The sequence below is a fragment of the Prosopis cineraria genome, unplaced genomic scaffold, assembly GCF_029017545.1.
Source record: "Prosopis cineraria cultivar Desert tree isolate PC_DT_omini unplaced genomic scaffold, ASM2901754v1 PC2, whole genome shotgun sequence".
Lineage (NCBI taxonomy): Eukaryota > Viridiplantae > Streptophyta > Magnoliopsida > Fabales > Fabaceae > Prosopis > Prosopis cineraria.
Window position 1 is genome coordinate 9999999 of NW_026555333.1, and position 26393 is coordinate 10026391.

The window sequence follows — 26393 nt, forward strand, 5'->3', positions numbered from 1 at the left end:
TTTAGATCGAAGGCCATTCCACCAATACGGCTGGTTACGCATCTCCTTCAGGCCCTCGCTCTTATTCCAAAACCCCTTTGAGCGAAAATGGTGATGGAACTTTCTCAGTGGTTTGTTCCAGCTTTGTGCGTGTTCGTCTTGATTTGCCTTTCCACTCTGATACTCCGACAAGATGGGAAACGGAGAACCCTTCCACCTGGCCCCCCTACCTTACCTCTCATCGGCCATCTTCATCTCTTGAAGCCGCCCATTCACCGAACTCTCCAGAAACTGAGCGACAAATACGGCCCTGTCATGTTCCTTCGCTTCGGCGCTCTCAAAGTTCTGGTGGTCTCTTCACCCTCCGCCGTCGAAGAATGCTTCACCAAGAACGACATCGTCTTCGCCAACCGCCCTTTCACGCTTGCCGGCAAACATCTCAATTATGACTACAAGACAGTCGGATTTGCCCCTTACGGCGACCATTGGAGAGGTCTCCGGCGACTGATGAATCAGGAGCTTTTCTCCGTGAGCCGACTCGCCATGCTGAGCGACGTCAGGGTGGATGAAGTTCTGCTTCTAGTGAAGCAACTGTTCGGGAAATCAGGGGGAAGTTGGATGAAAGTGGAGCTCAGACACAGATTCGTGGACCTTATTTTCGACGTGACGTTGAGAATGATCTCAGGGAAGAGGTATTATGGGACCGACGTGGTGTCAAAGGAAGCCATGGATTTCAAGAACATGATGGACGAAATATTCGAACTTTTTAATCCCGGCGTGGATGACCTTTTCCCAATAGTACAGCGGCTTGATCTCTTTGGGGTGCAAAGAAAGATGAAGAGATTGATGAAGAAGCAGGACAGTTTTCTTCAGAACCTGCTTGACGAGCACAGGAGAAAACGAAGCTCCAGTGCTAGCAATGGCTCCAACCAGGAGAAAAAAACCATGACCTTGTTTGAAGTTATGTTGTCTCTTCAAGAATCGGATCCGGTGTTTTACTCCGACACAAACATCAAAGGAATTGCAGCGGTAAGAAATTGGTTGAAATATTATTTTACATTCAATAAAGGATTTATACGAAAATAAATAAGTTGTGTAGAGATGGATGAAAGATACCGTAAATTTCTATTTTATTGAGTTAAAATATTGATTTAAAGGAAATGACTCCTTTTAATTGATTCAAATATCAAACTATATATTTCATTTATAACCAATTTGATCGACTTGTACGCAATCACTTTTAAGATAAGGCACCACCTGAGTTACTTTTTTTAGATGGATATACAAGGTTGGAAGCAAGCTTTAATTGATCATGCCGCTGGTATATGGTATATTTGATCACAAGCTACTATGTTAACTCTGATGATGAGCTGCATGTGATCGTCAAAGGACAAAACCAATTAAAACACGTTTGATAGAATACGATAAAAATAGGTGCAATAATGATATGACTATGATTGCATTAAATGCGCAGGCAGTGGTAGCAGCAGGGACAGAAACATCAGCTTCGACCATGGAATGGGCACTGTCAAATCTCCTGAACCATCCAGAGGCAATGGAAAAGGTGAAGGCTGAGATAGACACTTATGTGGGAAAAGACCGATTCATGGATGAATCAGACATGCCAAAGCTGACATACCTCCAGAACGTAGTCTTAGAAACTCTTCGCTTATATCCAGCCGGTGCTCTCGGAGTTCCCCACATGAACTCAGAGGACTGTACGATTAGCGGTTACCACGTGCCCAAAGGGACGATGTTGATGGTCAACTTGTGGGTGTTGCACAAGGATCCTAAGCATTGGAAGGATGCCACCAAGTTCATGCCTGAGAGGTTCGAGAATGGGCAAGGCTCTGAAGGGTATAACCTGATCCCGTTTGGTGCTGGAAGGAGGCAGTGCCCTGGGGCTAATCTCGCAAAGAGAATCATGGCCTTGACTATTGGATCTCTGGTTCAGGCCTTTGAGTGGAAGAGGATTGGGGACCACGAGATCAACATGATGGAGGGAGACGGTCTTACCCTTCCCAGACTTGAGCCTCTGATTGCGCTCATTAGGCCACGCCAAGAGATGATGAACCTTCTCTCTAGTTTGTGAAGTATGAGGACATTATCATCCTTTGAGAATAAACAGTACTGGTTTAATTATCGTGGCTCCGTCTTTTTTTTTGCTTGCTGAGCAAAACTATATTATTGCAGCCTATGTAATATGTAATAACGGAAGAATTTCTTCATCCCATATCTGTCTTCTTTTTTCAAATTGTTCTTTCCTCATAGATAAACTGGTACCTAATAAAATATTAAGAGAATCACATCTAATGACTTCTCAAAAAAATTATTTACAGACAATGACCAATATAAAATTGTTTGTTGTTAAAATAATAATAGATTTATTTTTTTTTGAATGTTGTCTGGCTGTTTATCCTTGTTTGTAAATAATTCTCTTAAAAACCTTTTAAAATTCTTCTTAAAATATTGGTCGTCGTTAGTTTGGAAGATAAAAAGGTGTGGGAGACCCTATTGGATTCACACGCAACTATATATACTTGATACATGCATGACGCTTGTTGTCTAATGAATTCTCGCTAAAGCTTAAGGAATATATTTCAATGGACAGAAAAAAAGTAATAATAAACAGAGCATTGTTTCCTTGGATGATAAAAAGGGAATCATGTCGTCCTATTCACTCGCAACTCAATTAATACGAGTATATGTAGTTTGTGATTATGAATTGTGGATTAATACAAGTGTTAAACTAAAATTTATTAACTCATTTGAAAGTGATGCCTCACTGTTGCAGCCATATGTCTTATATGCTTAGGGTCACCCACCCTATGCATGCACAGTAAGATCATATATCCGAGAGAGTACTGAGTGGTGGCGATGCTGATCTTGATCATCTTTTTATTCACGCAAGAGGATCCAACGTGCAAGAGGGTCGTTTTGATCTTGATTTCCAAAAGCAAGAAAAGAGCCAAGCAGGATATTGAAAACATATTTTATTATTTATTTTATATGTCACAGAGACTGAAATATTCAAATGATTAATGGGGTTGAAATACATCGGTATGTATGATCTATTGCTTGAAAATGGCTTTAAAAATTATATCCCAATTAAGTTCACGTATATATATCAAGAAAAGAAAAGAAAAAAAATAGAATTGACTCATTTTCATGGGGCAAAATTTGACCAAGACTACAAGCCGCGAAATGCTCCATATATTCACACCCATTATACGTAACAAGGGGGGAAATAATTTTACGTACGAATTTGGGAATGAAATCAAACAAGATTATTAATTAATAACTTTTGGGCAACTATTATACATTCATTGGCGGAAAAGTAGTTTTCGTGGAATTGATGAAAAATATCTGAAAAAATGATTAAAAATGTAATAATCCTTACTCTTTTCGATTCCATTTATAAGACACATTTTAAAAAATTTATTTGGTCTCATTTATAAATTACGAAATGACTTTTTAGGTATTATTTAAAAAATATTTTTAAATTTACTCTTCACAAGAAAAAAAATAACATGACATCACTTTTTAAATTTGTTTTATAGGAGTATATTTGAAATTTTTTACACTTTTATTTTTTGTAATTTTTTTGCATTCAAATTAACAATATTAGTGAAAATGACTTATAAAGAAAATCAAAAGAATAATATTTATGACCGTCTGTGTTGCACGCAATTGCTTCGCATCTGTTATTATTTTTTTAAAAAATATAGCACATAATCGAAGAATGTAGTGACATTTATCGATAAAAAATGATATAAGCAAGGAATTTTGGGCAGGTATGCAAAAATAGCATCACCTCTTATATCTCTCTGCCTTTTTTTTTTTCAATTCTTTCTTCAAAATTACACTTTATTCAACATTATAAAAATCAATATTATCCAATTAGTTCAAGGGCCTGGGGAAAGCTTAAATTTCTCACCAACAGTAAAACACAAACAATTACATGCTAGCTAGTCATTTAAATCTCCCGTTCGATAACACTTTTTCTACGAGAAACACCCGTTTGATATCTGTTTTTTCATTTGAAAAAAATCTCCAGTTAATTTCCCGTTTCTATGTTTTATGTTGTAGGCGTAATTTAAAATCTAGTATCGTAGAATCATTGCAAAATATGCTAAGAACGTAATTAGAGTAAAGGTGTTGACGAAGTTATTTATTAATTAATTCCTAAAAAAATATGAAAAGTTCTAAAATGTTCAAACTATTTTATGTATTTGCGATCGTCTTTTTCGCCCACAATTCACAGGGAACATTTGTGCGTGATGTTCAAGTTTTGCCTAAAAGCCCTGATGTCCTAATATATATGGGGATTCGATTTGTCACCGCCGTTCTCTCAAGCATTTCGGCAACATTTTCTTTCGGTCCTTTAATTGAGCTCACAAAATATATGTACATGCAAAAGAAAAAAAAGGCAGACCCTTTACCTTTCTTAACTCGACACCTATATACTCTCAAAAATAGGCTACGATCATCACGAAATCTTTTCCAAATAAATTAACTATCACAACTTTTTCATTTGAACGTTGTGTATATGTAGAAAAAGAACGTTGAAAAGAAAGCGAAGTGAAAAGTCCAACTATACTGTTCCTCCTACATATATATGTTTCTAGAGCGTTTAGAATGATTCACCATAAATGAAATTGACTGAAACAAAGTAGAAGTCCTGATCGAGGACTACTTATTTAACTTTTAAAGTCTGCACAGACGGAATTAATGCACCCATCTCTTGAGCTTAAATTCGCATATCATGACGTACTCCGTCTACCTTAGGGTAAAGTACATAATTTCTTAGTCTAAAATATCGGATAAAGAAGTGTTTATAGTTTTGTTAATCCTGCCCCTCCTTTATTTATGGTTGGTCACGTTATTATAGATATTAGCTCTAATAATGGATTGAAATTAAAAATTCACATATTTTTTTATAAGTTTAAAAATATTAAGTATCCTTTTTAAAATTAAAATCGTGAAATAATTGACTGGTGCTGCGGTACTTTGTCCCCTGATGTCTGATGACGCCTCTGTCGCCGCCCGCCGAATCGAGGACGAGGCTTTCTCCACCGCCTCTGCTTTTGCCTCTCCCGACGATGACGGTATCGAGATTATTCAGCTCTCCTCGAAGGAGATCAGCAACCTCATGCTCTAAACTGTCAAGGCCAGAGCTGTTCTCGATAATGATGTCTCAAAGACGCCAGCCTCGGGCGTACCTGCTCCCTCTCACGGGGAGGGTGTCTCTGCTACCGAGTCTGAGTCTTAGTCTTGATTCTTATGACCTTTGCCATTTCTTGTGTTTTTAGGATGTGTTTGGTTGGAAGGTCAAGGGTGAGGACCTCTTCCCTTTCCTTTCCTCAGTTTGACTCCTCTAAATTGAGGTAAATTTTCTGAATGATTTATTCTTCCTCATTTTATTATATTCCACAATTGCCCATAAGTGAAAAACACAAGATATGAACTCTGCATCCATATTCTCCATCGGTTTGCTTGTTGCTCTTGCCGTTTTTAATCCCAGCACCGTCTAGCTCGTCCCCATATCGCCGTTGCGTTTCCAGATCCGGCCAGAGTGATTCACTACTAAAACTTCGACTTAGAGGATTGTAATTCGCAGGACAACCAGAAGCACAAGGTAAAGAAAAAGAAGGTAGTGTCTATACTTGTGTCTCTGACATATCTGTTGACGTTGCTTGAGTTTGCATTGAGGGGGCTGGCCTCTATTCTTGGTGAAGTTTGTAAAAATTCAAAGAACCTCATCTTCAGTCATACTTGTGCAGTAGCACGTGAGAAAAACTGTTTTACATGATTTTTGTTTAAATAATACTGTTGTTTTATTTTTTTTAAAAAAAAAGTCTTTTGAATGGTGAGATTTAATGTAATTTTTTTGTTGATAGAAGGTGAGTTAAAAAAAATTGCTATTATAAAATTAATTTATATGAAAAGGAGTAAAAATAAAATAAAATTTAATATATAAGGATATAATGATAAATTAATCATTATCTTTTCCCTCCTCTTATCCAGAACCAAACGAAAAATCATTAAAAATCCTTTACTTTTCATTTTTTCCTAGTAAAACAAAACAAGGTAGGATAAAAATACTCTCCTTCTCTCAGTTTCCCTCCTCTAAACCAAACACAGCTTTAGGGTGTTTGCTCGCATTGAGAGTTTGAACTTAATTATCCATGATGCCAAACTTTATACTGGAGTCTTTCCATGACCTTGATTATCCTTGTGCTTAAAATAATTTTCCTATCCGCGGCCTGCCATTACTGCTAACCTGCATTTCTTTTTCAAGTGATACCATCATATCTTTCTTCGTTTTTAATTTCAAAAGCTTTATGTGCCAAATATCTAAAGTAAGAACAATGTATGCTAGAGAAAATAGATTTCCTTCCCAAAAGCTGTTTTACACCCAAGAAGCTAATTATGTGGCAGCCTGTAACCACAGATCATATTCAGTCTATAATGGTGAACTCGTTCTCACATATTGAGCCTTGCACAGACGCAATACGACAATTTGATCTGTTTCTGTAGCATGGTACGTGCTCAAGGTGTAAATTGTTTTTTTAAAATCAAATTGTCACTGCTTGTTTAGTTTTATACATTATGCTGCTCTTGAGCTTAAGGGGATCTTGAGTCCGGAATAGCTGTCTATCAAGAGTGGGGTTCTGTCACAAATGGGCCTGATTATAAGGGGCCAGATCCTGTAAAGGTCCAGAACCAGATTACTAATAATGGGATGCTAGAGAATGTTGAGTCAGCCGAGAACGTTGAGGCTCATGACTGTTCACGCTGAGGAGGACATGCAAGATCAAGTGCCTACGATGCCAACGGTGCCCTGCAGAAGCAACCACTCAAGGAGAATCATGTGGAAGCTGAGAGAGGCTAGGGAGGGGCAGGGAAGTTATGTAAAGACGTCGAGGATCTGTTAGAGGGTGTGCTTTGAGTGTTTGAGTCTTCCCCTCCGTTATTTTGCAAGTTTTTTCCATTCTGTAATTCGCTTCTGGTTCTTCTGTTTTCTCCTCTCTGTGACTGAACTTTTTGTAAATAATACCTTGAGCTGGTTGATATCCTGTTGATTCTGTTATTTTAATTGCACGAGACTGACAGGTTCATAGTGTTCGGCAAGAACTTAAGAGTTGATAGGCGATTACTTTCGTAATTGCAGCTATATTAGTCAAAGGGTCAACTATAATATTTTTTATATGTCATCCTGAGAAAGTTCCGTCTTAGAATATCGTTTTCCTATTTGTTTTCATCTCCTAAAGGTTGGTTGACATATCATATGCAAAAGTCTCTTTAGCTCTAAAAGATATAGTTGCAACTTCTTATTTTGAATCCGTCCCACATATTGGATTTGGAACCTCATACTCCCATTCGCACACTTCACTTTCTGTGTTTGTGGTCTCCGCTGTTCAGAGTTCTGACTTCTGATCCTTGTTTTATTTTTTCTCATGATTTTAAGCACGTCTACACTTGTTTCTATCTACCTTCTGATACAGCTTCCAGCAATTGCGACTCACGATTGTATAGGAAACATTGTTCTGCTCAGCATTTAAGCTGCAACTGCAACTTTCTTTGCATGGAACATGATCTGAGTGCCATTTAGGCACATATCGCTGATGTGCATGTTAAGCTATTTTTTTAGCTTGGCTAATAATTAGTTAATGCCCTTTTCGTTTAGTTTTACTCATTTAGCATTGGATGGTGTGTGATTTAATGAAGGCATTTTATTTCTCTCCAATTTTTCATGGGTTGTAATGGGTCTGCTGCTTGTCGATTCTATTTATACCTGTTGCTTGTAATGGCATTTTACTTACCTTGAGTAGAAATACAACCCTGATTATAGGGGGCGGCCGCCATCATGATCCAACTGCTCTTTTGGCGTCAGATGGAAGATAATTTTTTAAGATCAAGATCCATTATAGAATGTAATCTCTTATGAATAAAGGTCATATTGGAATAGTGATAAAGAATATACTCTGCATGGAAGTAACACAGCATTCAGTGTGCCATTATTTCTTGTCTCAAAGCTGAAAATGCAGCAATTTCTTTCCTACTACTCTGATAACTTCACCCACCAATAATCCCAATTTTAGCTTTGTACGTATCTTCGTTAAATGACCCATCAACATCGAACTTTATACTTCTAATCTTGGGTAAATCCCAAACTCTAGTAGCTTGGGTTGCCAAGATTGGAATATCAGTATTCCTTGTGTACTTTTCTGTCACTTAGCATTCCAGAATTAATTGCTCAGCATACATAATTAGGATCAATCTTCTGACCTTGAAATATTGCAGTGCACCGTGCTTTCCGTGTACACCATCAAATGCAAGAAATCCAGCATCCCTTGATATTTATATTCTTGTGATGTTCCATTTATCCACTAATAAACACATTTCATTGCAATTTTCAGAGAATTATTTTTATTTATCCTCTTATTATTAGTCTCCGGTCTAGCGTCAGATGCACAATGCAATACTCCCATGTGTGAGTCGATGCCGCACTATTTAGGAATGGAAATCTCTTTAAGTTTAATTAGTGGGATCCGACAAAATTCAAATGTTAATTTCATAACTTTATCCTCAGACATCGGAGCAATTATAATGATGATTTCACTTTAATTAACATTGTACCCCTGATATATGAGTTATATCTAAAGAAAGGAGCTCAAGGAGCAACAAAACCATGTATAATCTTGAACAATAGACAGCGGAGAAATTATAATGAATAATAAGGATTGAGATTTGAACGCTCGAAATGAGAATCTCTAACATCATGCTAATTTAAATTGATACAATCAAATAATATTTGAATAATTGGAAAATGATAGTGCCCCCCATCTCTATTTTGTAATTTTCCCCATCCTTGGTGTTCGCTAACACTGACCATTGGAAAAATAAAAATCCTGAAATAGAAGATATATGATCCAACGCTTTTTGACGAGGTCACAACTCAATTCAGATTTGCACCAGTTGTTCAAATGGCAAATTGTAAGTTGAGTAGTGTCTTTGTTGCCGTTTCTAAAATCTAGATATATGCATACAAATTTATAACGCTCACTGCATTATACCTCAAAAAATCTACTCTATAACATTCATTGATATCCTAAGGATCTAGAAAACACATTGAATCGATTTCGCGTAGTTAAAGTTAGATGTAATTATAGATTTCTGAGGACTTGCCAGTCTCTGTTCATAGCCTATCGTCTCCATTTGTGACAAGAAAAAGCCCTATAACACAACGACAATAAGACCAAGAGATTGAGAGTAAATAAAAGGAACTTGTGTCCAGGGCCCTTTCTGCTTGGTCCAGAAGCTAGTCTCGATGCCAAGGAGCGTAGAACCAAATGGAGAGTGCTTGAAGTGTTATTAGAAGAAACAGCAGAAGACGACGTCGGCTCTAGTCCTTTGACTCCGTCACAGCCGTGAGCCACCCTTGCACATGATACCTCCGGTCGAAGAAGACGGCAATGTGCAGGACTGAGCTGAGACGACATCGTCACGACCATGATGATTCCCAGCGCAGCCCAGAGAGTCTTGTTCAACATCAACGACAAGTTTGTTTTTCAAACTGTGATGTGCTTTCAGTGATTAGAAGTCTCTTCACATTCATCTCGAGTGATATGAGTTATCCTGGATGATCACCTATGGAGACAGGAGATCCACCTCTGGTTAGTCTGCGTTTGTATGGGGAAACTTGGTGACTTGGAAAAGGCAAAAGCAGAGAGTTCTATCCAGAAGCAGTGCTCAATCAGAGTTCAGAGCATTAGCTCAAGGAATTACAGAAGAATTATGGATAAGAAGAGTCATGGAAGAAATACAGGTTAGAGTTGATCCACCGATCAAGCTGTGTTGTGATAACAAGGCTGCCATAAGCATGCCATCGAACCCTGTGCAACATGAGAAATCTAAGCATGTTGAGGTGGGATAGACATTTTATCAGAGAGAAAGTGGAGGGAGGAAGTCTATCTTCAGAGAACAAGGCTGAAAAGAAGCTTTCTTCACTTTGACGATCCGTGGATGCGTAGTTTGAAAGTCTTTCCACCTGAACCTTTTTTCATTAGAAATGGCTTCAGACTCGACCTGAAAGGTTCCGGTTACACCTATTGGACCAGACGGAAATACAAGCTCCTTTTGTTCCGGAGAAACTTGATATGTTAGTTCGGAACTAACTGAATATGCTGATGAGGTTGTTTACAATGCCTCGAAAGAGGTCGGTGCGGAACGATTTGAGTGATTCACCTAACACTTCAAAGCGTTACCGGTTGTGCTTTTTTAGAGGGAAGCAAGCCCAGGGAAGCTTTATTTGTCTTACGGGTTTCATCTAGGTATCGAACATTTTTTTCAACCGAAAAAATTAAACTGTCAATCTTTATACATACCGAAATTGTATATATGCAGAGGATCGAGGGATAAGAATAGAAGTCTCTTCACATTCATCTCGAGTGATATGAGTTATCCTGGTTGATCACCTCTTGTTTAATTATATATACAGAAATTGTATATATGCAGAGGATCGAGGGATGAGAAATTCAATCGTTTTTCAGGGCAGGGCATTCAACGATTCAAAGATTAATTGAAGAGTTCGTTGGGGGCAGGCTGCTGCTCACTGTGTTTTCATGTGTCATGACTTCGTCAAGAAAGCTTTGTCATGATAAAAACTAAAAAGGAAATCAAACAAAGCAACGCTGTGTAATACTTCAAGCACTTCAGTCGGCTAAACGAGCTATTTTTCCTGCGAGACTGGTGCAGCGTTGTGCATGCTCTTGCATAATCACGTTAGCTAAACCCATTTGCTTCATATTTTCAAAATCAATTTTGTATTAAGCATTATCTATTACGTAGGCGCATGCTTTTAGTCTATATATGTATGCCAAAAAATGGTTTGCACAAAATTTGTTTAAAGAGCGATCCGTATATGGCCTTCGTCGTACAGGATTAATTGAAGCTTTACAATTTGAAACTAGTTGTAGTTATATAATTGAAATCCGGATTACTAAATATAAATTAGATTCGCAGAATCTTCGAATAAGATGAGAGTTAATAAGACTATATATCATGCAACGGATTTGTTTTAAGTTTTATATCCTTGTTAAAAATTAATCCCAATACATACCCTATTATATATGATTAACTAATCCAGCTATATCTGTTTGATTTGTTTAAGTTTTCGTGGCGTCAGGGTCACATGGTGCTCGGATTGTCGCGAAATAAATCCACGGGACCCAATGTCATGTGTCATACCTAAGTTTACTTGTTTTTATGATATCCATGGTTGATATGGTCAATTCATGTCCTTGTGAGGGACGGCGTATTATATCCTCAAGAAGTCAATTCACACTCCCAAGTTAACTCTCTTTTACATTTTACATTGCATTCCTCTCATTTTAACTTCATTTTTCAGCAATTTTTTCGGTGTCACTCAAAACGTGAACCGTGTTACTTGTTAATGATAAATAATGTGGCTTGATTTTTATATTTTATGTTGCCAATTGATGATTCGTTATTTAAATTTTTGATATGATATCCTCATCTTTTTAAGACTATTTTAGATTATTCGTGGAGAATATTTATCATCATAAAAAGATTAATTTTCCTATCTATGTATTTTGATAGATGAATAAGTTTTATCTGAAATTTAATTCTGAATCACATGATAATATATCAATTAGTGATTATATACTTAATCACGTTGCAGGAAAATTAAAATGAACACAGACTTCCAGGGAGATCAATTGTTAGGTGGTGGGCGATCTTGGCGTTTTCCGCTGCTTAAACATTGATGTATCTCTCTGTATCTTGTTTCATTTCAAACAACAGACCTTAGTTTGATGCGTGAAAGCACAATAAAATGCGGATTAGAAGGGGTTTGTCGATCGATACTCCAAAATAATATTTTAATGCTGAAAACTGAGAACAAGTATTGGAATTATAACCAAGGAGATGCAAGTTGAAAATCTTGTTTATCATTGTTGCTGGCGTCTACAATAGGAAGCCAGGAAATCTTGCAAGTCGTACCTAATCCGAGTGGCGAATCATAACCTCTTAATTTGTCTTATCCATGTTTCTCCCACGAGACACGAAAAATTCAACAGCACAGCTTCGCTATGTATGTGTAGTTTTGTCCACAAGCAGAGAAGAAAGTGGACGCTGCCTTGAAAGCAAGGCTTCTACCCTCAGCTAGTCGTCTTCTCCAAATATATGCAATCCAGCCTCAGATCATTTACAGCAACAACGCAAGTAATGATGAAGAGAAGGGTCATGAAACACCCCAGTGGGATGTTGCAGTTCACCTCTGTCGTTCTGATGATGCTTGTCTTATTAAGCTGCTGGTCGTGGCAGGTCCATGGCTCCAGATCTATCACCCACTTCAAGACGGTTCAAGCATACTCTGGTCCTAGTCGAGGCGGAACGGGACATCAAATAGTTTCTTAATTCTTGTTCTTGCTTTTGTCTTGCTTTACTACTGCATGCACCTCCAACACAACTATACATCTCTTTCTCTCCTGCCTTTTGCTTTATTACTGTATACAATGCACAGCCACCACCAAATTTCACGATTATCAATTTATCATTCTTCATCACATCTATGGGTCATTCAATTTTAAGGCTGGCTACTTTATCCATTACCATTCTGTCATTTCGAGTGTCGTCCCTTAGAATGTTGGTCCTGCAGCGTATCTCTAAAAGGAGGAGAACATGACCAAATTTACTCACACTTGACGTCCTATATTGAGAGAATGCCACATCCAGTGCTGATTCTGCGTCGTCCCCAAACATGCGCAAGTGTTATGCCGAAATTAAAACCATGATTTTAAAAAACGTGTTTAGCCAGCCAATAGCCCAATACCCAATCTACTCTCCAACTATTCTGCTATGTAGAAGATTATTAATTAATCCTGGGGTTAGCATTATATGCGGAAGGGAATTAAGTTTTCTCGTTTTGGTGTTTGCATTGCGAACTATTTGTGTTGAGAGTGACAAAAAAAATGTTAAATGAATGGCTTCTTGCAACTATTTGCTGTTATTTCATTAATATCAAATAATAGAGTAGAATCAGAGAAATGGAGAAGAGAAATACGATTTCAGTTTGGTGCCATGTGAGAGAAGAAGAAACTAGACAGAGGATATCAAGAGAAATGTAATATGATTCAGTAAATATTTTGAACTCAGTACACGACTTGTATTTAAAGAGCTGATACGGGTGCTTAACAGACCACTCCCTCCATTTAGAAGCTTATTTTGTCCCCAAATATAAAGAGTGTTTTGATGTTTTTGAATAATTAAACATTTTGTCTTTATTTTGAAAAAGGGAAGAGACATTAATTATTATTATATTAATTGACATTATTGGAGGCAAAATTAAAAAATTATTGTGATTTAATGTAATGTTAATTAAATAACAAACTTTTATTAATATATAAGATCTGATTAAAAATATTTTATATAGAGAGATAGAAGAGTAACTTCTTACAAGAGACTTTTAATAGAAATCAAGCATGACTATTCATTTGACAAGCAGCTTGAGCTTTGGACTAAGCAAGGCCCGTATGTATTAAAGCCTTATTTGGTATGTAGTACTGATTAGGAGACACTAGGATTGGAATTGACTAGTTTTATCTTTTTATGTTTGATATGAGATAATAAAAAATTTAATTCTAATCACAATCCTATGTATATGGGATTACCCAATACCACCTCCTATGATTTTTGGGATTGATTATTTTATGACCAAACTGCCCCCGCCATCAACCCCCTCGTCTCTCTCCCCTGACCCTTTACTTCGTCACTACTCTCTCAGCCAGGCTTATTCCACCATGGCTGCCTCCCTTCACCGGTGCCATCGTCCCCAAAGCAACATCCTTCCCCTTTCCCTCTGTCTTCCTACCACTGGTTCAAGTTGCCACCCTTCTCCTTAGATTTGATTTGAGTTTGAGATGCGTCGCTATGTCTACTGAAGGTTGTCGTTACCACAGCCGTCGAACCTAGGTCCCTGACTTGCTAAGTTTGCTTCGTCATTCCAAGTCGTCGATTACATTGTTTGATTTTCTTCTCATGGGTTTAGATTTTTTTTTTTTTTTATCTGAGCTGATTCTCTTTTCTGGTCCATGGCTTTGATTTAACAAAGACAAACAAGAGTGCGAGAGATCACTTGCGTCGCCTGAGCCTCACCACAGTCCCACTGCAAGAAACACGCTATCTGCATGTTTAATATAATCCATCCAAATTATTTTGGCTTGTGATTTTGAATCGATGGCTTTGATTTTCTTCTCATGGGTTTTAATTTTTTATTTGAGCCGATTCTCTTTTCTTAGTTGAGCATAACAATGATGGGAAGAAGATAAGGACATTTGGATCTTTTTTGCTGATTTTTTTTTTATCTGAGGCTTTTTTTTTCTTTTGTTAATCCCACATACTGCACATAATTTTAAAACTTATTCCCACTACTTCTTCCGGACCCAATCCCATTACCAATTTCATAAAGTTTAATACTTCATACCAAATACCAAACAGGACATACATAATAGCTTCCAAGAATGTCGCTGACTAATGCATAAATATATTATTTTCTCTTATCTGATCATGATATAAGTAATGGCATGTGTATGTTTTCCATATTTTGCGCAACATTCCGGACATGCTGGCTCTCTATTTGATTTCTCCATTGTCAGTGAGCAAATGATTAGTTCCCCCAGAAATATAACAGCGAACGCATGCTTGCAGTCGTATTTATTTATATATAACGCAACAAACTTGATGATGATTCCAAAAAAAAAAAAACAGCAGACGAGAAAAAGATCGATAGCCAAGATATGAGACTTCTGACATACTCCCTCCGGTCCTATTTATAAGTCATTTCTACCAACCTCATCAATACCAATACAATAAAAGTACAAGGAATAAAAGTAAGTAAAATTCCAAACATGCCCCTATATAACAAATCTAAAAAGTAATGTTCTGTTACTTTTTCTCTCTCATAAAGGGTAATTTTGGAAATACCTCTTAAATATTACCTAAAAAGACGCACCGTGACTTATAAATGAGACCAAATATACCTTCTACAATTAGACTTATAAATGGAACCGGAGGGAGTATATAAATATTCAAAGTGAATTATTCTATGAATTATCGAGAATTATTCTATTGAGTCTGAATAATTGATTAGATCATGCGCTGTCTTGAATATGACGTCCATTAATTTGTGAAACACTCATTCCATTTTGTTAATTCATTTTACTGTTTCAGATCCAAATTATGTTGTCTTTATTTTGTAAATATGCATATATAACGGAAAGAAATATAGACATATCATCTTCTTCCTTTTAGTGTGTGTTTCATTTTCAATATATTAAAAATTCATTTGATAAAAGTTAATTCAGTAAAACTCAGTTATTGTAATAAAATTTGTATTTGAATAAATTTTTTTAAAAGTTAATTTAATATATTGAAATTTATTTGAATTAATGATGATTTGTGCTTGTGAAATGTATTTTAAAATATGTAATAACTAAAAAGAATATTAATATATGATAATTGATATTTTTTGTTATACAAATATTATATATTATAAGTGTTTAAAAATGTGAAAAAAATAAAATAACATAAAATTTAATATGTTAAATAATAAGAATAAAAAATATATAGTTTAATATTAGAAAAAAATTAAAACATAATAAAAATATCATGATCATTTATAAAAGTAAGTACAACTCAACTTTCATTTGTAATTTTAAATCCACAAAAAAATAAAGTTGGCAAATCCATATTCTAACATCATTTCTACCCACATTTATAAACTCATTTTGTTCATTTAAAAATTATCTAAACAATATTTAACATTTCAAATGTTGAAAAGTAGATTTCAAATTGATTACCCAAATGCACTCTTAAATGTTAAATTTTGAAGAAGGTAATATAGATTTGAACAAATTGTTTAAAAAATTAGTATCTGAATAGAAGTTTTAAATTTTACCATGAATGACTTTTTCATTGGAAAAAATATTTTTTGATGTAAAAAATATTTGGAATATGATTGCTATATATTTTTTTAAATTTTTTTTAGTTTTTTAGTTTTATTTCCAACAAAATTTTTTGGATCAACATAATTTTAGTTTAGTTATCAACTGGCAAAAAAATAAAAATAAAAACCAACAACTAACAAAATCATTAAAAGAGCAAATGGGCCTTTAAAAGTCGAGCCCAGAGCTGTGGTCAAACAGTTTTGTTGAAAACAAATCCGCCTTATTGAATTTTATCAAAAACAAAAAAAAAAAACATCCGCCTTATTGAAGCCTTGCCACAAATAATAATAATAAAATAAAAACAAAGCCACACTTGCAGTTCAGCTGAGTTAAAATTAAATTAAATCCTACAGTGGCCCATGCAGGTTTCGAACCTGCGACCTTCGCGTTATTAGCACGACGCTCTAACCAACTGAGCTAATGGGCCAACATGTGAATGCGTTTGTATATAAGTATTGAACTATGAACGTACCAACAAACAGGACCATCTAAAAATTCTTTTTTGACCACTAACAATTATTATTTTTAAGCTCTAAAAGACGAAAACTATAGATGATTTCTTATAAAAATATGCATATCATGAATCCTTATAATATTAAGCATTAGTTTCTTTTTCTGGCCAAAAAAAAAAAGGATTGCAAGAATACATAATTCTCGAAATTTAGCGAAGAAAGTAAATAATATTTCCTGCGTTACAGGAATATGGTAGTAAGATAGTTGCAAACTTGCAATGTCGCAGGTTTGTAGCAAGTGGCGGTGACGCTGCAATGTTGGTTTGAAAGCATCAAGAGGTGGTTGTGAGGGTATATAATAATATGTAGAACACAGAGACGGAAGAATCAGCAGAATGGAAAGACATCCACAGCCGCGTGGAGATGAACGAAGTAGTGGAAGGCTTGTCCCATGAGCAGCGTGTCCATTGTGGAGTGGACAACCCCCACGGAATCTCTATTCTAAATTAAAAGATCCGCTTCATTCATTACATGCCAAACGCGTCGCTTTCCCCCCCATCTTTATAAAGCTCATGAAAATGAAAACCAGGATTATCTCCCTAATTCTTTATTTTAGCCTTAATGTTTTTCGTCAAGTTCTTGTGGATTTTTTGAAACCGAGAAGGATTAAAAAATTCCTTGAAAATGAAAGTTCAAGAATGTAGCAGTGATGGTTCTACTGAATAAAATAGCGCGTTACATGGGCGTTTCTTAAATCTTAAAATGCCAAGTGAACTGATGCGCCAGGAGTTTCTTTCTTGTTCGGGCGCCAAGTGCTTAAATAAGAATTGGCGAGAAAGGAGAAGAAATTTAAAAAAAAAAAAAAAACGCAGCACAGGATGTTGGAAGATAAAGCAAAGGGAAAAGCGGGGGTTGATTTTTATGATAATGACATGATTAATGAAGGAAAGGAGAAGACAAGAAAGGAAAGGGCCAGGACAAAATCGTCAATCACAGAAAAGAATCGAAGCGCATTCGTTTCTCATTATGTCGTCTTCGAAAAACCAGCGGGAGCAGGTGCACCTCCTAATCTTGACCTTTACTTCTCGTGCCACCCCATTATCTTTTCTCTCCAACCCCTGATCCCATTATCACCTTCCTTCCCCTTTCCTCCTTCCATCCTCTGTACCTGCAACTTTATTTATTTAACCCTCCACCACTAAATTACTTCCCTAAATTACCTTATATGTCATCTCCTCCATTTACCCTTTCACCTCGTAAGCAGCCTCTAGATTCTTTTAATTTCTGTCGCACGATTGTTGGAGCGACGTATTTTTTTCCTCATAAACTCGTCCAGGCTTAGAGATGAAGCGTCCGCATGCCCGCGATGATGACAAGATGAAAAAGCTGAAGATGGTGGATGTCGATGAGCGGGCTGACCATTGGGCTGCTGGGAACCCTAGTGCTTCTGTGTATTTCGACGATAATCTGCTGTTCGAGGTGTTGAAGCACGTGGACGCGAGGACGCTGGCGATGGCGGCTTGTGTGAGCAAGCAGTGGCACAAGACGGCGCTGGATGAGCGGCTTTGGGAGCTGATCTGCACCAAGCAGTGGGCTAACACCGGCTGTGGTGAGCAGCAGCTGCGATCCGTGGTCCTTGCCCTCGGTGGCTTCCGTCGTCTCCACGCGCTCTACCTCTGGCCTCTCTCCAAGCCCCAGTCCTCTTCCGCATCCGCGTCGGGCCCCTCCTCCTCCTCCTCCTCCTCGTCAGCGTCTTGGCCTACGTTCCCGCCGATGATTCGCTCCAAACCATCCCCGAGGTTAGGGAAAGACGAGGTTCATCTCTCCCTGTCGCTCCTCTCTATTCGCTATTACGAGAAAATGAATTTCAATAACAGAAGCAGATGAACTTTTCATACCTACTTCTGATTCCACCTATTTTATCATCTTCTGCCTGTGAGGGTTCGGTTTTGGAGTTATTCTTGTGCAGATTTTGGATTTCAGATACTAGATCTGTAATTTTATTAACTACCAATATCCGTTTGTTGGATAAATTTGGAAGGAATTGTTGAATGAGATGTATTATAATTATAATATTGATAAATCGAAAGATTGAATTCTGATTTGCGCGGATTTAATTGCTCGATTTATATGCTATCTGAAAGGAAATTTGCCTAGAATGTGTTTCTTTTTGGTTCCCGAAGCCAAGGGGCTTATGCTCTGGGACCGAAGGCAGAAAGCTCAAACGAGATCGGTATTCGATAATTGTGGCATTAGGCAAATTATTACTCCTTATTGCTCGTTTGATACACTGAAACACTCTAGTCATGGGTCTTGCCGGCAGGAATTGTCCGTTTTGGACGAATACCGTGTTTGTTTCTCTGTTTTCATTTTTTCCCCATTTTCTACCATTCTTCTCCTGTCATGTGGTTTTCCATCAATTTCCGTCTTTTGAAAACAACGAAGGGGACGTGATAGTGAAAGCTGGTGCCAACATGATTTGCAAGGATAAACTCATTAATAAGGACTTGCCAGTGGAATTTATGAGCAGAACTATACTATTTTCATTCAAGTTAAATTTAGGTTGTTTAACATTTGCTTAATTAAGACTACTCCTTCACACGTTAACTTTCCCATACGCGGAAATACTTCAATGCAGCGAATTTTATTAGCCAACAGTAATTCCTATTAGAGAGCATAACACAGATATTGGATGTTGTTCCGAGTGCTGAAATGTGGAAACCTCTGAAGAATGACATAAAGTGCATCGCTGCCTCATGAAATTACAGCTCTTGGTCTCCCCGTTCCCTGAGATGAAGATCTCTGAATTAATTTATACCTTGCAATTACATCCCAAATCAATCGTAAACGATGTTTTTGTAAATAAGTGAACAAAAGCTAAGAAATTTCCATACATGTTCTCTGGTGAGGCTGTGACCGTTGAGGGAAGGCTCCTAATAAAAGGAACGGCGGGAATGAATCCATCACTGGGACACCGCGGTCCTCGCCGTCATCGGGTGAAGCTCACTCTAAACACGATCGCATCGAGGGGAGAGGAAATTATCAGCCACTAGGCTCAAACATAGGAGGATGTGAAGAAGAGCAGAGAGCCATGATTAATTAATTCGTGTATTCTGATAACTGGCCCTTTTTATTTTTATATGATACTGGTGATGTGCTGACCTTAGTAATTTTTATTTAATTTTGATTAAAAATGCATGGCCGTCTTCAATTCACACTCACTTGTTAGCGTTGCAAATCCAGTATGCTAGGGCTCAGTAGTAAGAGAGGCGTCCTCTTTGGAGAATTTTACTGTCAATGTGCAGAGGAAAACCCATTAGAATCTTGCAGTGGTCACTGAACAATCCTTTTATTAAAACTTAGTTTTTGATGTTAAATAGAGAGGATAATTCCTGAGACGGTCAAGGATTACACCCTCGTTCGCTGAAAAGAAAAGGATAGAAACACTCCGAACACAAACCGCAAAACTATGAAAGGAGAGATGCTGAAAAGTGAAGACTTGCAGACATGTTTTTTTCTTTTGAAAACAAGAGGCCAACCGGACTTACAGACATTTTTAAACTTTTGCTAATGCATCAAGGGTTTTTTTTTTTTAAACTGAATTTATGAAGTGGCTTCTTTAAGAATGTGGGAAAGATGATTGAGTGCCTTGCTAGCCTATGGATTAATTTGGATCAATAAATTAACTGGTGAGATGTAAAAATAATTCATACGTATTTAATAAAAAATTAAAGAATTATAAATGAACTTCTTTAAATGACTACAAAATAAATTATGGTATACCAACATTTTTAGTTTCAAAATCAATATTTAATTCTACTTATTTAATATTTCTGGTAAAATCCTGTCATTCATTTTTTTTTTACGTGCTCCATGTCGTATATATTTACACAATGAACAGTAAAAAACCATGGAAGTGATTAAAGGAAGGCGCTGAAATTGAGAACGGTGTTGTAATTTGTGGATATGAATTCGGTAAGTATTTTGCATCTATTAATTCAATGAGTATTTTAATTATAATTATTGAATTTCATTAATAATTTAGAAATTATTAAAAAACATTTTTTAAAAAAAATTCAAAACAACCCTCACGATACTCTTTACATATGATGTCCTTTCCAAAAGTTAAGATCTAATTTGAAAATCATATGACAAAATCTCTAATGACAAGTAATAGCTATTCGATTATCATGATATGTGAGACATTCATAATCAACACATTAAACTCACTACTTTAATAGGATGTAATAGAATCATGAAGCATGTAAATGTTAAAATGAATAATATGAAATGCAATTGTGATCTAAATCATCGAGTGAGCATGGCTTTAGTGGTGAAAGGGTGTTGAATGTAACATCTCAATTTAAATTTTAATAGTTAATTTGGGTTAATAGAAATTTTAAAAATATTTAGAGGTAAATAAATTAGTAGAAAATGATTATTAAATCTAACTTAGGATATAATTCTAAAAAAATAATAATAAATAAAAGAAAAAAAATAATAATAAAAAAATATTATTAAATTATTATTATTATTATAAAAAAAAACAAAAGAAAAGGTGTAAAAACAAGAAAGGAGAAAAACAAGGAAACTTTCGGCCGCCGCGCATGAACAGTAAAATAAAATAATAAAAAAAAGAAAGAAAGAAAGAAGAGAGAGAAAAGAATAAAAAAAATGTGTGAGACCCACTGAATTTTTATAAAACTCACCCGTTTCCTTTCATTTCTTCAATTCTTTTCCTGCGCGCGAGCTGAGGCGGAGAGAAGCGAGTTGCCGGTGCGAAATATCTACATTTTTAAGGTAAGAGTTTTTAATAGGATATTTAGGGTGTGATTTTAAGCTTTTTAAGACTAAGTAAGTGTTCTAAAAATTTTTCTTAGTCATCCTTCTTCTTTAGTTTCTGAGTTTGTAGTGGTAGAAAATTTAAGATCTGGAAAAGGGATGAATTTATGTTGAATAAATATAGTTTTTGAGGTTGTCAGTAGTATAATAAATGTTCTAAAGTATAAATTTGTTGATGATCTTTGAATCTGTGGCTTATGGATCAAATTCTAAACTAGATCTAAAAATATATGTTAATTTATTGAGGTTTAGATGATTATTTGGGATGAGAAATGAATTATTATGGTTATAGGATTATGATTCTAAGCTAAAGACTTAATTTTTAATTTTTGGGTATTTTAGGTACGAATTTATAAAATAAAAAGAAAATTTTGATAATAGAAATTAGTTTAAAATTTAATTTTTAGATTATCAATGTTTATTGATAATTAAAAGAGGATTTAAAAATTTTACTTAATAGTATTAACTATAGATTTGTATTAAGATTGAAATTAGGAATTATATTATATTTTTAATTCTATTATTAGAATTATTTTATTAGTTTCAAAAATTGAAACTAATATTTATAAATAATATGTTATTTGTAGATTGTATTACTGGTGAAGATTGTGGTGAGAGAGAAATTTTAAGGAATAATTTATTGAAAAAGCCACAAGGTAACCATGCTTTTAATTTGTGATTAGTGTTACTTCATGTTAATTGGGTGATTATTGAGAAAATTATGAATTTGTAATATTGTATAATTGTGCAATATTATTATGAATTTGTTTAATTATTGTGGGAGGTGTTGGGAGACTTGCTATTATTGTTGTATTTATGTGCCACGTGGTACGCCCCTATTGGAGCTCAATAGGTGGCTTGTAAGGGCTCGAGCTAATCCACCTTTGGCCGGGTAATTTAGCACCGAGTGAGGGCTACGGCTCGAGGTTAATGGAGGGATATAAGGATGGTTGTTTGTGTTTATTATAATATTTCTTATATTTGTTGGAATTATATTATTTTTAATTCTCACTTAGTAAGCACACACTTAACTGTTTGTATACACTATCATAAATTGGCTTTGGTTACTGAGACTTTTGAGTCTCATTATGTGGTTAACAATTTTCAGGAGAAGAGCTACGAGTGACACGTGGAGGAGTCCCAGAGGCTTAGTGGTATAGATCCACTGTCTCTTTTGGGTATTTAATTTATGATTTATAATGTGTTATATTGCCAATATTAGGGCTTTTTCTTTATTGTCAATTATATGAATATATAAATGTAATCATGCCTTTCAAACTATTTCTATTTTTAGTACAATTTGGATGACTGTAATTTTAATATTTGGTTTACTTTGGATTGGTTAAAATGGCATGATTATAAGGCCAAATAACTGGCTTGTGTTGAAAATTTATTAAATTGCTTATTTTACTTGTTGGGAGTATAAGGATGGACAAATGTGATTTAGTTTACTTGTTGGGAGTATAAGGATGGACAAATGTGATTTAGCCTAATGGCATGTGGGAGGTAAAAATTTATCTGAAATGTTAATTATAAAATATTTTATATTGAAATTATTGATATAAAAATGTGTTGGGTGGTTGTAACCCAACTATGGTTGAGTTAAATTATTTAAAAAAAAAATTTTGGTGTGTTACATTGAACATGATGTGATGAAAATGATACTAATGATTTGCAAGTTAATCATTGATAATTAAGAATACTTTTGCTACGTGTTGAATGTGTGTGTGTAAGTGTGCATGGTATGATCATATAAGGTGAGAATTCACCTATAAAGAAAGAAGTAAAATATTTAAAATTTATATGGTATAACTCTCATTCAAAGTTTGATGGCTTAATTTTTTTATTTTTATTGTTTCACTTATTTTTTGAGGAACTTTCTCACTTGTCCGTTGAAAAATTCAAACTTAATTAATCTTCACTAATTTATAAAAAAATTAATTTAGGGACATGATATTTTATGATTGTTAATATTAAAAAAATTATGACTTACAAGTGAGCAAGCAGCTTTAGTTAGATAGAAAAATCTCGAGTACACAAGTAATTTTCAAAGGAGCGGACATGTGGAAGAGACGTTGATTTGGCGTGAGGAGGGAATCTAGTGCACGGAAAAAGCTTCTCCCATTGTGGCGTGGTCAAAGAGTATCGGACGGTATGAGACAACTATTAAGAGCCTCTTCACTCAGGCCAGGAACTTTGTCGGTTGGGCTGCAGAATTGAACGCACACGCAAGCCTCCGAGATTCACACATCTTTGCCTCACTAAACTCCCACCGCCTATGGCCTTCCGCACTCGGTTGCGCACGTGGTCGGAATTCCAAATATTGGGAACACCAAACAACTTGTTATTTCCTTTGCTTTCCTATTCATTCCTCGTTACTTTGCTTTCTTGACTTGATCACCTCCTACATACTCGCTTTCGCTTTCAACTCTCTACTTGCATTTTTTGAACTTGCAACACAACCTTCCTGTCTTCTTCCCACGATCAACATTATATATACCAGAAACGCTTGTTCAGCCTCATCTTCAACTCTGAACTGGACTCAGACATCGCAGACTCAATTCCCACATCGTCGCGGTGTATAGCTCTCATTAGCTTGTCAATGGCTCCAATGGCCGAAAATCTAAAGCTCCTCAAGCTCGTGTGTGTCTGGCTTCTTCTGGCAGGCTCCTTCATCGTTATTACAGAAGGTCGGCCTTATCCAGTTGAAGACGCTCAGAAATTCAGAGGGTCTAGCAAAGAGATCCAAGGTATGTTGGAGGGATTATATGTGAGAGGGATGAAGACAGGAGGACAGAGATCAAGAGGGGTGGGCCACTCCTCTGCCAATTCTCGGAATCTCAGAGTCACCACAATGTCGGGTCCGAGCCCCGGCGTAGGACATTAAGCCATCACACCAATGCCTCTTCCTACTTCATAAATACTGCATGTATCATTCGTACGTCCCCCTCTGCGGATTCAGTTCAATCAATGCCGGCACATTCTTCCTCGCCACCTTCACATTTTCTTGGTTGCTTATTCTTTTATGGTTCATTAGTTGCAGAGCCTTTTTTGGCTGCATTCGTAGAATTCTAAGACGGTGATATTTATGTTATGCCAGAGTTGTAACGCACTCTTTCTTTTGAAATCTTCGATCAAGCTCCACCCTTTATTCTAAGTGGTGGTGAATGATGACAGACTGGCTGCTCTCTGATTTTTTTTCTTTTTTTGGGCTTCTTTCTTGCATTACTTTGTACTTGACTCTATTTTTGAGTAATTGACTGCAATTGTTCATTCAAAGAAAAAAAAAAAACGGGGGGGGGGGGGGAGGTGTACCGCTTTATGAAAACGGGAGCTTGAAAGCGCGACGAACAATGTTCTGTCTTCATTCTCGCTTACACACAGTAGAGAAAGCAGGTCTCGAATTATATTATGAACTAGTTTGTTTCCGACAAACTTACAAATTTTACCATATTCCATGGCATGGGAGAGTTTCTTCCAGATTTTAGTCGCTTTTCGATCCCTTAGCTTTGACAACCGCGAGTCGTTCTCGCATGAATATTACAAACACACTATTATTCAATCAAAATGGAGTGGTGTATAAACACACTATTGTCCAAGTATTATTAATGGGTTATAAATCAGCAAATGAGATATATTTTTCATATTTTAAGGATGTACCTAGATTGTCATCATACATTAAGAATGGAGGAGAATTATATTTCGAAGCGGATTAAGGAGGGGCTGCAGGAAGGAAGGGATCGAATAGGGAGGGGGGGAATATAATGGGGAAAAAAAAAAGTTGGGGCCGGGGAGGGGAATTACAAAGGAAGGAAGGAAATCATTTTAAAAGATGTACATTTTTTTTATTGCTCCCTAATATCCTTTTATTATAAGCAATATTATTCAATACATGATAAATTATTAAATGTGAGTAGCTCTCTTAATGTAGATTAGAATCTTAGTTCACCATTATGTGAGAGACCAGCTAACTCCTTTTGCTAGAATTAATTTCCATTTGTTAACTCTTTATGTATAAGAAGTAAGTTTTACTGACAATATAGAATATCTCTTCCTCAATATTGAGAGTAATGTATAAACCTCTCCAAATACACACACAAAAGCTAAGGTTTCAAACCTCAATCATTTGTCTAAGTAACTTCTACCACTTATGTCAACTTTAATTGGAAAAAATATACATTTTGTAATGAACAACTAAAATTAATTGCACAAGATATTAAAAACTAATAACAGTTAAATCTTATGTATTTTAATTGCAAATCTTGTTTCCTGACAATCCATGTCGGTTGATGCTGAGTAAATTCTTATGGTCAAATTCTACTGTGAGAGGAAATTGCACGCTTGCATAATAATCATGACTGCAAGAAAACAGCGATTTGAACAATGAAGAGAAGAGTATTAATTATACGTAAGTGTTAATTATACTACTCCCTTCGGCCGGTTCCCATAAATATTTTTTTGTTTTTAGTGTAAGGCACACCATAAGGTATTAATTACATTTGTTTTTCAATATTACTCATATTTAAATTTAATAACTGCAAGAAAGAATGTAATACAAATTTAAAGTTTTTTTATTTAAATAAGAGTAAAATTAAAAAATTATTCTATTTTTAGATAAAATTAATAACTTAGCTATTTTTTTTTTTGTTTTGGTGAGCTAGTTGAAGGTATCTTGTAATAAAGACATTTTATTAGAAGGCACCATTTGTAAATCATAAATATGTGACTCACTTCCTACAATTAACTACTTCAGCCCTAAATTATAAAATAACTTTAAAGATATCTTGTTGTCTTAAAATATAAGATAATTTAATAAAAATAAAATTTTATTAATAATACTTTTTAATATTACCCTATGAAGAGGAGAAAGAATTGAAATAATTATAATATAATAATTAAGTGTATAAATTTAAATTTATATTAAATGAATGGCATTTTTAAAAGTTTTTATTATTGTTTTGAAAAAATATTGTGAAATATCATTATCAAACTTTATTTATATCTATAATCTTGTTTTAAATTGTCTTATAATTTGGATGAGGGAAGTATGAAAGAATATGCTTAAACTTTAAACCCCCTTCCTTCTTTA

General features: G+C 35.6%; 2 protein-coding genes, 2 long non-coding RNA genes and 1 other non-coding gene across 6 annotated transcripts; 3 read left to right on the top strand and 2 right to left on the bottom strand.

Moving 5' to 3' along the window:
• Positions 1–2212, top strand: LOC129303499 (cytochrome P450 81Q32-like). Its single transcript, XM_054942858.1, has 2 exons — positions 1–1008; positions 1454–2212. The coding sequence occupies exons 1-2, from the start codon at positions 88–90 to the stop codon at positions 2069–2071; spliced, it is 1539 nt and encodes a 512-aa protein (XP_054798833.1). The 5' UTR covers positions 1–87; the 3' UTR covers positions 2072–2212.
• Positions 2213–4907: 2695 nt separating this feature from the next.
• Positions 4908–7058, top strand: LOC129303477 (uncharacterized). Of its 2 annotated transcripts, none has more exons than XR_008591498.1 (2): positions 4908–5632; positions 6434–7058. It is a non-coding gene; the product is annotated as an uncharacterized LOC129303477 (long non-coding RNA). The 2 variants fall into 2 exon arrangements; XR_008591499.1 differs by having other exon boundaries at positions 4908–5617.
• A 9305-nt stretch (positions 7059–16363) lies between these two features.
• Positions 16364–16437, bottom strand: TRNAI-AAU (transfer RNA isoleucine (anticodon AAU)). Its single transcript has one exon. It is a non-coding gene; the product is annotated as a tRNA-Ile (tRNA).
• Positions 16438–17495: 1058 nt separating this feature from the next.
• On the top strand, positions 17496–18566 carry LOC129302141 (F-box protein GID2-like). The gene has a single exon (XM_054940817.1). It carries the CDS (start codon positions 17807–17809, stop codon positions 18347–18349), a length of 543 nt encoding a protein of 180 aa, XP_054796792.1. The 5' UTR covers positions 17496–17806; the 3' UTR covers positions 18350–18566.
• Positions 18567–18981: 415 nt separating this feature from the next.
• LOC129302142 (uncharacterized) lies at positions 18982–19793 on the bottom strand. Its single transcript, XR_008591186.1, has 2 exons — positions 19357–19793; positions 18982–19249 (listed from the first exon to the last, which is right to left on the bottom strand). It is a non-coding gene; the product is annotated as an uncharacterized LOC129302142 (long non-coding RNA).
• Positions 19794–26393: the final 6600 nt, after the last annotated feature.